At 31.3% G+C, this 15,396-nt stretch overlaps 2 protein-coding genes across 3 annotated transcripts; both read right to left on the bottom strand.

Annotated features, from left to right (window-relative positions):
* Positions 1–644: 644 nt before the first annotated feature.
* On the bottom strand, positions 645–6,169 carry LOC124940689. Its single transcript, XM_047481221.1, has 5 exons — positions 5,983–6,169; positions 3,688–3,905; positions 2,545–2,778; positions 1,846–1,988; positions 645–959 (listed from the first exon to the last, which is right to left on the bottom strand). The coding sequence occupies exons 1-5, from the start codon at positions 6,007–6,009 to the stop codon at positions 784–786; spliced, it is 798 nt and encodes a 265-aa protein (XP_047337177.1). The 5' UTR covers positions 6,010–6,169; the 3' UTR covers positions 645–783.
* A 1,859-nt stretch (positions 6,170–8,028) lies between these two features.
* Positions 8,029–12,957, bottom strand: LOC124940472. Of its 2 annotated transcripts, none has more exons than XM_047480996.1 (3): positions 12,432–12,957; positions 9,471–9,562; positions 8,029–8,419 (listed from the first exon to the last, which is right to left on the bottom strand). In XM_047480996.1, exons 1-2 carry the CDS (start codon positions 12,841–12,843, stop codon positions 9,474–9,476), a joined length of 501 nt encoding a protein of 166 aa, XP_047336952.1. In that variant the 5' UTR covers positions 12,844–12,957; the 3' UTR covers positions 8,029–8,419; positions 9,471–9,473. The 2 variants fall into 2 exon arrangements, with proteins under 2 accessions (XP_047336952.1, XP_047336951.1); XM_047480995.1 differs by having other exon boundaries at positions 9,445–9,562; positions 12,432–12,956.
* Positions 12,958–15,396: the final 2,439 nt, after the last annotated feature.

Genomic DNA, 15,396 nt, shown 5'->3' with positions numbered 1-15,396 from the left:
AACAAAAATTGCTCAAGAATTGGGTAAAATAGGATTCATGTGATCATGATGGAACCTCAATCCCTGAAATTTACTAATAATATTGTACAGACAATTATTAAAATTGACCTAACAATAAACTATAATATTTGTTCAACAAATTTAAACATTAAATATTATTTGACTCACTATCATAATTATTTTATCCCAAACTAACTGGAATCCTTTTTATATATTTTATAATGTAGTCTTTATATAATAAAATAATATTACTAGTTCAATGTATACAATATAAACACATTAAAAAAAATTATTTCATAATGCGATCGAAAATAATATGACATTTGAGTGAACTTAAAATTTAATAGGAGAGAAATTTTAGATTTCAAGTTGGCATATCATTCATACCACCATTCATTAAATCAGATTCGAATCTAACACTAAAAACGCAAATTCGAATCTAACACTAAAAACGAAAGCATTTCCAAAATAGATCAATATGTGAAGACTTTTCAAAGGATGGCAAATAAAACATTATTGTAGGGTTTAAAGACCCATGTCATCGTTTTAAATTAGCAAATTCAATATGAGAATGACACCCTAAGTTTCCAAACACATAATTGCAAATAAGATATATGTTTATAAATTGATCCATCACAAAGCAATGTGAAAAGAAAAGTTAAATCCCCTACTCCAGTGCAAAAAGGATGAACACATACTATAAATCAAGTAGCTCTACAAAATAAAATACTGTTTTACAAGGATGAATCCCATCATAAAACTTTGAAATTACAATCTGCTTATCTAGTCTACATTCTGAAAACCTGGTAGAAGGGAAGTGATGAAACCAAAAACAATCATCTGGATTTCCTTAACAATGCCCCACCACCGATTGTTGTTTCCACCATTCTCGTCTTCATCAGCTTCTACAACCTGCGGCTGCTGCTCATTCTCACTTGCGGGTACAGCTGCCGCTCCCTCTGAAACATAGTAATTTTGAAGAATAAGATGAATATATGCAAATTAATATACATAAAAAAGAGTAAAAAGTAAATTAAGTTATTCAAACACTTGCCAACTCCATTGACAATCTCAGAACATTATCTCGTCAAAATCAACATTTAAATGAGATACTTAGACAAAGAAAAGTGTTTTCAAGAAAATTTATTGACATTTTCTCGTCCAAACCCAAATTCAGCTACAGAAAGTGTTTACAAAGAAACCCTAGTATTACAATCATGCCAATTGCTAAATTGTAGGAGCACTAACTTTCTGCCGATTTCTCATATGAATCTAGATTAAGATGAGATCACATTTGAAAATTGAATTTAGTCGTACACAAATTCCAAAGTTTATTAGTGGTATCATCTGAATCTTGATCCAGATATTCCAAATAGGCCCAATTTATTCCCTGTGGAATTATCAAACTTGGCTCTTTCCAAGTATCCTTTGTCTTACCAAGAATGTGGTTGTTTGCTTTCCCAACCAAAATGGATTTATGTTTATCTAAGCAGTTGTTTTATCATTAATTACCACCTTTCTAATTTTTTCTATAAATTGTAGTATACTTTCTAATAGTTTCATCGATCCAAAATATATGAAATCTCATTTCACTTCAAATTCTACATTCCCCAAGATTTGATAAGCGAAGCATTTGTTAGTGGTTTTAGGGTTTTACAACTGATTTAGCCTACCCATGTGAACTAATTAAAAAGATTTTTTATAGGAAGTGAATACAATGCATATGTATCTAATAAGTCAAATCAGAAGACGAAAATGAAATTTTCTATCAAACTTATAAAGATCTCCATGTTTACCTTAAAATATCTAATATACTGGTAAAGAATATACAAACATAGAACACACCTGGAAGAACAACATTCTCATTCCCCAGTCCTGCAGCAAGTGGTGCAACTTCAGCCCTAGCAGCTGGCCTTGGTGGTGCTGCCGCTCTCTGCATTCCTTGTGAAAGCCACCGTATGAATGGAGAAAGTGCACCTGTTTGATATCTAGAGAATACAAGGGCTAAAGTTCAGGTTCAAAACTTTGTAGATTTGAAAATCTACATTTGTTATGTTTGTCGAACTTAAAAGAGTAACTTATCATGATCCAAAAATAATCGAGAAAATATATATACTATAATTTGAATCATGAATAAAATAATTTGTATGACAAATGAAGCAACAAAAATTACACTATAATCAGGATGATGATAAAAAAAATGATCATGATCCAAAAAAAGTCTTATATCAAACAAAAAAAATTAATTTCAGTTTTAACTTTGGAGATTCTCCAGCAGATTGTGACAAAATCGCCAGTCCCAAAATGTATAGAAGAGTAAAAGAATCACACATATCCCAAAACACACTTAATGTGTTGTTTTAACACCATTGAGTCTACACTGAAAGGGCATTGTAGTCATATTAGACTAAAACAAATTAAAATCAATCATCTTAAATTAAAATCAATCATACATTTTGGTAATGTAAGAACACTAATGTTTTATGGCTGAAAGACAAAACAGTAATATATTTAAAAGGAAACAGATGAGTCATAGAGACTTACAAATAAACAAGGGAAGCAAGAAACACAAGGAGAGCAAGCCTTTGTCTTGACCCATCTTGGTTGAAGAGAAATATGACAGCTGCCAATTTCAGAATAAGTAACAGGTCGAGATGGATAGCAATTTGGATTCTCCTGACAACAACTTGCCTTTGAGGCACTGCCTGTTGCTGCTGCTGTCCCTCTCCTGCTTGACGATGCTCGTCACTCACCGTTGGATTGCTCGAGCTTCGCCTTCTGTTGACGGGCAAGCCCCCAGAGGATTATATTAGCATGACAAATTATAGCCACTATTTGAACAGACTCTGTTAGAATTCTTCGCAATAAAATGAGAAACTGCTATTTTTTCTTCTCTTTTGTGGTCATTAGACATGTATTTGTAGACAGTGAGTTCCAAGAAAGAACATAATTTCTCATAGACAAGAATAAGGCCTTGTTTAAGGTGGGTTATATGAAATTAATTCAATGTAATCCACTATCCAATCAACAATGTATTCATCAACCAAAATACCATTATATATTTATACCCTAATGTATTTTTACCCAAATAACCAAATTTTCAATAACCTGCATCAAACAGGGCTATTTGAAAATAACCACTTGGTTATTCAAAAGATCAAACAAGGCCCAAAGGTAATTTTCTATCCTTTCAGAACAATTCATTGTGCTTATTTTGACCTTCAACTCCGTGTAAGGAGCATGTAAGCAGATTTGCTTTATCTGCAAATTGTATGAAACCTTTCCTCGCACCAAACACTATATGCATGAATGCTTCACTTGTTATGCACTTGAACTAAAGACCTATTCGCCAGAATGCAGAACAGAATTCTCCACCAAACAGCAAACTTTTGGAGAGCATGCCATTTCACTATCAAAAGACTATCTAATGAAGTAACATAATGACCGAGAAAGAAATAAGATGACAACAAATATTGGAAGTTAAAACAACAAATGCCAATATAAGTCGTAATGATATATGAAGTAGAAGTACCTACTGGACTCAGTCGAATAACCTGAAAACTTCCAACGTAATAGAAAAGTTGCAAAAGTTCATGACTACAAGGTCATGGATTCGATCCTTCATGACCATTTTAAAGAAGAAAGTTCCTTAACTCTCCAAAACCTATAGCCTTGACAACAACTTACATTGGTACACTGTACGTAAGAGGGATAAGATTGTTGGGCAGAACTCCTCCTATAGGTCCCGAAAATGGAAGAACAGGAACAGCATAAAGTCCTGCTCCTCGGTTTACCTGTTCATCATTCTGAACATGGAACAACCCTGGAACAAGTACAGGGTAAATTACTGGTAACATCTGTATATTACCATTTGGTAGATGTTCAAGCCCATGACGTGCTGGAATCTGCAAGAAAACAAAGTTATGAAGGCCCTTGAAACTTATAATATATTTGTAATGCGCATCTATTGTATGCAGGATAAAGCAAAGAGAAAAGATAGATTTGTTTAGATAATAGTAACCTTGCCAGTGTTTCAAAAATTTAAAATATGGGGGCCAAGTAAAGGTACACAATTATATAGTAAAGAGAGTGACTAGTATTATATATTCCCAACAAGAGTTATGATACATATTGAACTTTCTTCCTCATTTCTAGAGGGTAGCATAGACAGCTAGTCATGCTAGAGTGTAGCATAACAAGCGAAAAGAAGTTATTATATTATCCACATGCTTTAAATACAAGTAAAGTATTCTAGGATAACTCAAACTTCATTGCAACTAGGAACCTCAACGAGGTATATAGGGATAAGTATTAGATTTACAATAACTTAACCTTATAACAAGATAATTATTCATAAATTCAATATCATCATATACATTCCCTCTTAAGGTTGGTTGTACATGTTGTACAATCTTAACTTGTTGTTAACTTCTTCAAATTTGGCTTAGGCATTCCTTTGGTAAGAATATATGCATGTTTACTCAATGTTTGTGTGTTTTTCCTTCTTGTGATGAATTGTGTTCATCACCATACTTATTGCACATTGATTATCACATAGAACTTTGACGGGTAGTTCCCTCGGGACTTCTCATTCTTCCAGTAATTTTTTAAGCCAACAAACAACCTTGACACATACTCGACTCTTTACTACTTTTTCATACTCCTCTAAGTTACTAAATTTCCCCAAACATAGGAGCAATAGAGAGTAAGATTAATCTTGTGTAGAATGTTAGTGGCATGATATGCATTAGTGTAGAGATCAATTCCATTTTCTTGGCTTTTGCCGACGATAAACCTTACCTGTTGCAAATTTTAGGTATCTCAATATCCTTTATATTGCTTCCATATGTTCCTCAATTGGTTTGTTCATAAACTGGATAACATAACCTACTACAAAACAAGTATATGTCGTTTGTGAGATAGATAGATACATCTTCCCATCCATTTATCAACTAGTGGGCTGTCAAGACTAGCTCCCAACTTCCTGATAACTCCCTTTTTCAACTAGTGGGCTGTCAAGATCAGCGTCCAACTTTTTGTTGGGACCCATATGAGTATTAGAAGATCTACAGTGTACTTTCTTTCAGTTACAACAATTCTTCTTTTGATTAACAATCTCTATACAATGAAGGTACTTTAAATTTCCTAAATCTTTGATTTTGAATTCCTCTTATAGTCTCTACTTCAAAACTTGCCTCACTGTCTCAAAGTTGCTTGTATGAATTATATCATCCACATAAACAATTAGAAAAACTAGTTAATGCACTTTAGATCTCTTTATGAATAATATATGGTCTGAGTGTCCCTGTTTTATCCACGTTTAGTCAAAAATTTAGAACTTATTAGATCATGTTTAGTCTGAGGCTATATAGAGATTTCTCTAGTTTTCAAACCTGATTATTTGAGTTTTCTCCATTATCACCACTAGGGCTTATTTAATACTTATGCCATAACCCCCTAACCTAATTCGTAACAGCTACACCTCTTGTCTTAAGTTTATGAGTAATCCCTTAAGCTTTAATAAGTGTGTTATGTTTCCTGTGAAATTTTGTGAAACTAAACTTATTGAAGCTGATAACAACACTGCATAAAGAAGAATATGCTATCCTTATCAGATCATTCCAGAATGCATCCTTATACAACTTGAATGAACATCTTAACTTGATTGCTTTTCTAGATAAAACCCTATAACCATATTACAAGGGCCATCTGGGTAAACTCTAGAGAAAATTGGACTTATATATACAATGAAGAATTGGGGAACTATATATACCAAAAATGGATCTTATAAAGAATACTGTAGCTGGGTTTACTGGGGATAAAGTTTGTGTCAGCTCAGTTTCAAATGAATTGAAATCAAAGCAATTCCAAGAAAGCAAATGAGGTAATAACACCCAATACATGCTAATACTCCACATTTTGAGACAAGTTAGCTAACTATCTTGAAAAGGAGACGATCGAATTGTTGAATGGAGAAGTTACCTGATCAGCTGGAACTGCTTCCGACATGGGTTAGACAGAGAGAAAGATGGTTCCCAACTTGTGATCGCCGAAGCCTCGATAATGGTAACCAAAAAAAGCGGAAACTTGGGTGAAATCCCAGCAAGCGATCGCCGAAATCTCGAAGACTCGAAACCAGTAAAATCTATAGAAAGGAAATTCAGACCAATAGAAATGGAAAATATTTGTCGGTTTTTATTAAGGATTCATTGTCAAATCTATCCCTTAACTTATATATGATATTCATCTATACCCTCAAACTGAAAAATTGTTTAGTCTTATGAGAAGAGAAATTGGGGGAATCGATAAGAAAATGACGTGGTGTAGCTGAATTTTTTTTTTTTTTAAATTTTCTCATATTTATTACTTTTTCATCCAACAATAAAAATGACACGTCATTCTTCCTATCATTCTCATCCCCAATTTCTTTTTCTATCACTCTTTCTTTTACTAAAAACTAATACCATTAAATTGTGTTTTGATTAATAATAGAACTAAAAAAATATTTTATTATAATTATTTGTCTGAAATTGCTCAATTTATATATACATTTTAAAATGGTTTGATATAAATACTTTTTAGTTGGAATCAAAGGTTTGATGCACACCCATTCAACCAGCCTATAGGACAGCAATGTTTAGTATTGGTATGGTCTTAGTATGCATTGGCAGGTCGCAATAAATTGCAATTCATCACCATCTGCCTTTTATTTTAATTATTTAAAAATAATTTTGTTGATTTCGTTGGAAGGCAGGTTTTTGTTGACTTCGTTGAGAGGCTCGAGTAGTTATTACGACAACTCCAAACAACTCCAAAAGGATAAATTGCATTGGAAATAATAAAGTAGTGGAGGCGTAATTGATGTCAGTGTGAGCAAACGGGTAAAACCGATCAGTTTTATCCGATCCGAATTAAATCCAAATTAAATTAATCCAATCCGTAATCCAAACTATACGTCATATGGATTGAATATGGTTTGGAAATCCAAACTAATATATTATATTATTTTATTTTATTATTTTTTTAGATGTGAACTTGAAATTGTTTAATAATATTTATTTATAATTTATTTATTTATTTTATTTGTATTTAATGAAAAAAATGAAAAAGTGAATTAAGTATATTATATATTTTAATTATTTTATTTTGGATTAATTAAATTATTCAAAGTTAAGTTAATCTCCTTTAATATTTTCTTATTTAATTACTTAATTTTGATTATTTATATTAAAATTTTAGTGTTATAATTAAAATTGACTAAGTTATGCGAAAATAAGTTAAAAATATATTATATTAAATTGAAATTTATAGAAAAACATATTAAAAAATATATTTTTATTTAAATTGTTTGGATAATTTGAATAATTCTAATCCAATCCGAATTTAATCCAATTCAAACTCAATTCGAATTAGTATTTTTAATTCGGATTAATACACCCATTCGGATTGGATTGTTTCAGATTCGGTAACCGATAGAATTACTTAAATATATTTTAAATTTAAATATCTTTTACTTTTGAGCTTTTTAATTTATTTTAATTTTTCTATTAAAAAATAAAATCACTAAGGATCAATTGAGAGTACCAATTACTCCCTTTTATATTATAACACCCCTACTTTTGTTTACAGTATTGAAAACATTACTATTAATTCTTTGAAAATGAAATAAGACTTGAAACAAATGGTTAAGAATCATAGGAATTTTGATTTTAAAACAGTTTAAGAGAAATGAATGCAACATTTCTAGAATCTGCCTTAAAACACATTTACACAAGAAAAAAAAAGACTCAAATGGTAACTGCAAATTCAAGGGTCAGATATAAGTATTTTATCATCAGTTTCCACTAATCAACAAATGGGCTAATAATATAACAATCACATTCAATTCAAATGTCACAATATTTATGATTATCAATCACAATAAAGATATTTATATTTAGTTGAATCACGAAAAATTGCGATTTGTTCTAGAGATTTGACAACATCACTTTTCAAATTGGTTCGAATAATATCAAATCACACCTCATGAACTGGAAATCTGTCTTTATTAATAAGAAAGAAGCAAAAGGAATAAATAATAATACAACATATCCAATAGTTCAACGCTATCAAGAAAGAAGGATATGCTAGAGCGATTAAAAACTTTTACAAACTACACCTAGCCTGGCTTATTATCAAGAAAAACAAACAGTGTTCAAATCGATCTCATGAAAATGAAAACCAACCAAATTTTGTTGTCGAAAGACAAATTCCAGTTTTATATTGTTCAACCGACAAAGAGCAAAAGTGTTCATGTCAGCATGTGAAACACATAGCCATCAGATTCATGTCATCTATCTTACTGTACAAAAGGCATTTCTGTGCTTGAGAAGCTCTTTCCGCATATTTGAAGTATCTACAAGATGAAGCTGTCTGCAAACTGCATTTCAAGAGAGAATAAGAAACATAAGAGAAAAATCATCTCCTAATAACCAGCCCCTCCTACAAACTAAAAGAAATAAAGATTGAGAGTTAAGATCTGATTTCAGCTATCATCTATATTCAGAAGAAATGCAAGATGTAAGCCATATCAGATGCACACTTTAGACATTCAAATAAGGCATTGTTTCATGAAAAATAACCTCTTATCTCATCATCAATCTAAAACATCAACTCAATTACCCTTTATATTTCAAAACATTTTAATCGTTTAACCCAAAAAAATCCGACTATTTTAAACGAAGAAAACTACCAAGCTCTAAGAGAGGATGAACATGCAAGTGAGATTTTTTTTTTAATTAGATAGAGGAATCATATAAATGGGTTTTATATTGAAAAATTGAAGAATAGTTGATAGAGATTCAGCCAATTGCATCCATAGGGACTGACTTTATATTGAAAGCTAACCTTGTTAATCTTAGGCTTGCGAAGAGAATAATCGATAATGTCTTCCACATAAAGATTCTAAGTTCGCATAGATATCGCAGATTCATTTTGCTCTATCGTACAAGACTCGTTTTGATTACTCAACTTGTGCCAAGCTTGTTTTACTTATGTACTTCTAAAAATGGCTCAAATTACTTCACACCGTCATTTCTTGGTTAACTCCGTTATGTTCTTATATCATCTCTATACAATTCATACAATTCCTTCCTTAATCTCTTTCTTGACTAGAATATTATTTTCTAAGGTCCATATCAAGACATCAACGGAGTTAAAAGTGAAATAACGAACCTACCGCAAATTGAGGCAGCAAAACGAGCTTTTTGATGCAGGTTCAAGAGGCAAAATGAACTTCTTTCATAAAAATAAAACAATAAATCATATAGACAGCTGTCAAAAAGGCCCCTATGTTTGTTACCAGTTAGATATCTAAGATAAATAATGTTGGATCAGCAAGCTGAGATAACAAACAAGACAAAAACCAAAATAAGCTTAGTTGATGAAAGAGATCCATGAGCTCACCCTAGAAACAATTTCAGTAGACATACATCTTAATCTTCTTCATCAGTATGCTTAGATGCAACTTCCTGAACATTCACTTCCACATCAACCTCCAAAACAGGATGTGTTGGAGTACTAGCTGTAATCAACAAAAAAAAAGAAAAATAAATAAAAATAATGTGGGGTCTTAAAGTATTTACATAGATACATATATGCATTTGACTTGTAAACATTCTGGTTTCTTAACAAATAATTTAAGAGGTATCTTCACTTAATGTCAATGAGAAGATAAAACATTGGATATTCCAAGTAAGGTTTAATTACATTATATTAGAAATATTCTTCAACTATAGAAACTTAAACGATGTGTGGGCTGTTTTGGTATACCTATTTTACATCTTAATCGTGATCCAAAAAAATCTACACTAATATAATTTGATTCTGATCTACGAAATAATTTATATACCAAATAAAACAACAAAATTACCTTATCCAATATAATGATCCAGAAAAAAATCCTTTATCAAATGAAAAAAAAAAAATCACTTCCAGTTTTAACTGATGATTTTCTAATGCGATTATGATTGTAACCAGAGATCAAGACAGTACAAATTTCTAGCTCATACTCCCCTCCATGACCACATGTATTTGGGCCAGGTGAAAAGTATAACTGCTCAACATACAACCCAGTAAAGAAAGAAAAATATTCCTATCAGGCCAACCATTCTCCCCCCTCTTTCACCCTAGTCCACCAGTTGAACAAAATTGAGGTTAAAATCCTTTTTCTTCATTATTATTATTTTTTTTTGAAGTGGTGGAGAGGTGGGGAGAAGAGAAGGGTATTGGGAGATGTTAAATACAACTCACTTATAGAATTTGCTCTTGTGTGGATGCACACTGCTCTTGCTACCTGGATTTATTCTTCAATATTTTTGTTGTTTTTCTTATCTTCAAGAGTGGAGTGGGAACAATTTTCTTCTTGAACTTGGTACATTTTCGATTTAAATGTTAGTGGTTAACATTTGTTATGTTTACAAAAAATCAGAATGATCTAGAAAATAATTTGTTTAACAATGTAAAATAACCTGATCATGATTCAGAAAAAAAATCTCTACACCAAATAATACAAAAATTTACACTATAATTTGGATCATGATTTGTATACCAAATCAAACAACAAAAATTACAGTCTAATTTGGATCATATATATGATCCAAATAATAATATGAATCATGATCCAGAAAAATACATATAGCAATCGAAAAAAATAAATCACATCCAATTTTAACTTTGACGACGATTTTCAAAGATAAAATAATAGTTTACAAATAGGCTCGTTGTGTAACTTGTGTTCTTCAAAATTAATTCAACTAAATCAGTTTCACATGGAGTTCCACATCTGTTTAGACTGACAGTGGAAGTCAGCTAATTCATTCCCTGCATGTCTAAAAGTACATTATACTGTCCTTTGATTATCGTTCCCTGACTCTATACTTGTTTAAATTTAAATTATATATTCTTATTCAGTTGGGATAAAAAATGAGATGGAGTGTCCTAATAGCAACCAAGCGGTAACAACAAGAGCAATTTTCTCTGAAATATTAGAACTTGAATATATAACCAAGTTATTATCAATGTCATAATTCATCGTTAGCAAGTAAAGTAATGTCCCAAAAATTCACCAGATAAGAATCAACTAAGACCCCCCCTAATCCCTAAAAATACACAACATCAAGTAGAAGATGAAATCATCAACTCAACCATGCACAGACAAAATCTACTAACAAAATGCACAACAAGTCACACTATCAGTCCTGGAGAATCAGAATCACCAACTAATCAAAACATCAAGGTTCTTGTAGTCATTCATATCCACAACCAAATTGATCTATTTAATTTTCTTCAGCGTAAGTGCATTTCCATTATTGAGAATTTCAGATATCAGTTTGGTTTCTCTATATGTACATGAATTATACAAGAACATTAACAATTCTTTTCTTGTTTCATCTCATTATGAAGGCTATTCAGATTAAAAGATATGAGTCCGAGTAATGGCAGCTTGTATGCCCTCAAGGTCCAAAAACTGAAGAAGGTAGTTCAATCTTGGCATTTAATGTTGTGGGTTTAATATTATGACATGCTAAACGTTGGCTATTCTCATCCATTAAGATATGACTTTGAGAATATAGGACTTCCTGAAAGAGATAATGGAAGGTCTAGTGCATCATTGAAAAAGGCATTTGAGAGGTCCAAGAGATACTCTACGAATGGATAAAAGGTCTTATTTATCAGATTCTATGAGTGTTGGAACATGATGAATGTACAACAGTGAGGGCACAAAGATGAATGACTTTTCTTTTTTTTTGAGACCAGGGTTTTTTTTTTCTATAGGAGGTTAGCACAACATCCCACCTCAATCAATGTGCTTTCAGTTTCTTTTCTACTAATGGTCAAATTAAACATAGGTATTTTCAGACACTTGTAGCTCATGAACTATTGTCTGCAAGTCATCTAAGACAGTGCTTTAATGAACACACCATAGTTGAGTCCCCAACTCTCTTTTCTTCTAAATATACCCCAGGTCTTATAAAGGCTTAGGCCATTCTCATCTCATCTATACTTCTTCTACAAACCCTTGATCTGTAGGCTGGTATGTAACAGTTTATTTTATCTTGCACCAAATACTTGGTAGTTCATTGGGAATAAACATTTATCATTTTCTGATCCTACAAAGTATATTGGTGATACACTCTCTCCTTAATGAATTAGTGTATGCTTTCAGGCTATGCATGTTTTTGGGAAATTGGGTTGTTTCAATGGGCTAAAGAATTGCAAAGAAAGGTTAATGGCATATCCCTGCTGAAAGAAGGCATGTGACTCTCAACAACTTCCTCAGATTCCAATTCTCATGTTTCTTTAAAGGGTTTAATCCTATACATTTGAAAATATAACCCAATTTTACTTCAAACAAAACAAACAGATGAAAATGAAAAACATCAAAATTTTACCTTCAATGAAGTAAGTGGAGGAAGGCCAACCTCGTGAGGAGCTGAGAGACATGGACTCGTCGTCAGTGAGGGGATTCGTCAGTCTCCTGATAATTTCAACAATACCAGAAGGGCGATGAATGGGAGGGACCCAGTAGGAATAGCCTGGCATGAATGGGAGCCAGTCGGGTGCCGCCCGTTTGACGATAATTCCATGGATAACATCATCAAGCCTACGCATATCCATTGCCTCGACATCTCCATCAGACTCTAGGTCTACCTCGACCAATTGGGCTTTCTCAGATCGATTGGATCGGCTTCTATGGGTCGTGAGGCGATGAGATAAAAGAAAAGGAACCGCGAAAGAAGAAGGGCTGGATGCACAAGGACATAGAGTAAGGGAGGATAGTACTCTTGGAAGGAGACGCGCCATGAAAATAACAAGCAGAGAGAAAGAGAGAGAATGGGTACGAGAGAGAAGAGAAGGAAGATCGAAAACCAAGACACCGCCTTTTACTGTCCGGTCCTATCCATTCCAGCTTATAGCTTTCTTTTCTTTTTGGCTAAGAAAGACCCTTTTTTTCAATTTCTCTTTCAAAAAAAATATCTTATCTTGTAAAGATTTTATTGTCATTTTCAAACATACACATATGTTAAAAGAGATATTTTTCTTATCATTAAACATATGTTTGAAACATGTTATATACTATGGATAGACTCTCATCTTCAATTATTGAAACTCAACTTTTAATTGAAGTGGAGTTATTAATATGGACATAAAATTTAATCCTAAGTTGAAATGAGGATCGTTATTATTGGCAGGACCAGACCATCTAAAGCCACCCAATTAGGGACGGACCCAGAAAATAGGATTGGGGTGGACTTAAAAAAATTTAACCTAAAAAATTTTTAGTGTTAAGCTTAAAAATATAACGAGAAAATTCAGAATAAAACTAACGAATAAAACTAACGAATAAAAGTAAGTTTTACATTAAAGTATATTGAAAATTTTGAAGAAATTAGCGGGTGTAGTCAAATTTGAGCCGTCAATTTTTTTATTTATTTTTGGTGGACTTCAACCCACCCGAGCCCCTACATAAATTCGTCCCTGCACCCAACCCCTTTTCATGAAACTTTTATATTAGTGTTAGTTTGTTTAGAGTACACAATTAGGGATCATTTATCATTTAGCCCCACTACTTCAGAGATATTTTTTACTATCATTCTCGTCCTGTTCGGTTTCGGAGAATTCTCGCGGTGCAATATTATACCTAGGGGCGTATCTATGTTAGGGTTTGAGTGAGCTGAATCCACCCTAAAAAACATTTTATTTTTACGGTTAAATTATTACCTGACCTCCTAATTTTTTAATTTACTTCATTATTTCCTTATCTAATTATTAAAAAATTGACCAAATCTAATTAATTCACTCATTTTATCTCTAATTTTTCTGTTATTTTCTTAAACACACCCCAAGTATTTTTAAGCTCACCTCAACTCAAATTTCTGGATCCGTCATTTGTTATACTATATCTTCTAAAAAAAATCAAAATATGCATTTTATAAAATTATATAAACGAATTTTTTAATATTATATATATTGAAAATTTATATTATTATAAAAAACTAGGAAAATTCTCAATCGACCTCTATTTCTTTACCTTATTTTCAATTCGACTAATAAAAAATTATCTCATTCCAATTTATCCACCAATCACAACTCTCGAAGACTTTACTTTCACTTCATTAAACAACTCATCTTCTCACATATTTTATAATATAGAACCCGACATCATATTCTTACTTCGGCTAACTATACATCTCATTCAGAGACGGATCCAATAATTAAAATTGGTTTAAATTTAATTTTTTTTGAATGGGATTGAATAATATAATGAGAAAATTATAGATTTAACGATGTATGAATATGGGTTTAGTCTTTTTTTTTTAGATTTATAAAAGAAAATACTAAAAAAAGAAAATAAAAAAATGAAGGAGCCATATTTCTTTTCTACTATAAAATAATATTATTTTTATAATGGCCTAAATCTCGATACTCTGAGAGTGAATCATTCTTATATAGAAGAGAATATTAAAAAAATATATATTATGAAATTGAAATAAATTTAATAAAGTAAAATTTTAATTAAATTTTTATATAATTAAATATAATAAAATATAATAAAATATTTCAAATTTAATTTGTAACAGGTAAATAATAATAAAAAACTTTTCAACCATTAAGGTGGACTTATAAAAAATAAAAAATAATATTTTGAACCAAAAATATTAAAAAATAAATAATATGTAACTGAAAAAATCCTAAGATATAATTTAGAAAAAAAAGTGAAAGTAACTAAATAATAATAATATTATTATTTTTGAAAGATTAGAATATACTACTTTAATATTAATTATTTAAATAAAATGTTTATTTATTATAAAATATAATTTTAATATAAAGAAAATAAATAAATTTGAAAGATAAAAAGTATCCACAAATTGTAAAATACTAAAAAATTGTATAAACAAATTTTAAAACATAATTAAAATTCAAATTGTTAAGTTAAAGTATTTAATCAATTTATAGTGTATAAATAAAAACTGAGTTGTGTTAAATTAACTTTGTGCAGATTGAAAAAAACTGGAAAGAAAAGTTGTCCGGTAATTGATCAAACTTCGGTTTCTACAAAGAGACGCTACCGGTTTTATATCCAATTCGATATTTCTCCAAATCGGTATTATATGAGATCGGTGCTATATCAAGAAGAGTTTTTGGTTTTATATAAGTTTGTTATTATGCAAAGGAACACGTCCGGTATTTTATATAACATCGGTTTTATATTGGAGCGCGTCTAGTATTTCACAAGATCGGTTTTATAAAGACGCGTCCGGTATTTTACAAGATCGATTTTATGTTAACACGCGTTCGATATTATATGAGATCGGTTTTATAAAGAATCGTTTCCGTTTTTATATGACTTCG

Source organism: Impatiens glandulifera, chromosome 5 (genome assembly GCF_907164915.1).
Source record: "Impatiens glandulifera chromosome 5, dImpGla2.1, whole genome shotgun sequence".
Classification (NCBI taxonomy): domain Eukaryota; kingdom Viridiplantae; phylum Streptophyta; class Magnoliopsida; order Ericales; family Balsaminaceae; genus Impatiens; species Impatiens glandulifera.
Note: the sequence above shows the minus strand (reverse complement) of the source record. Positions and strands in the feature narration are given on the sequence as shown.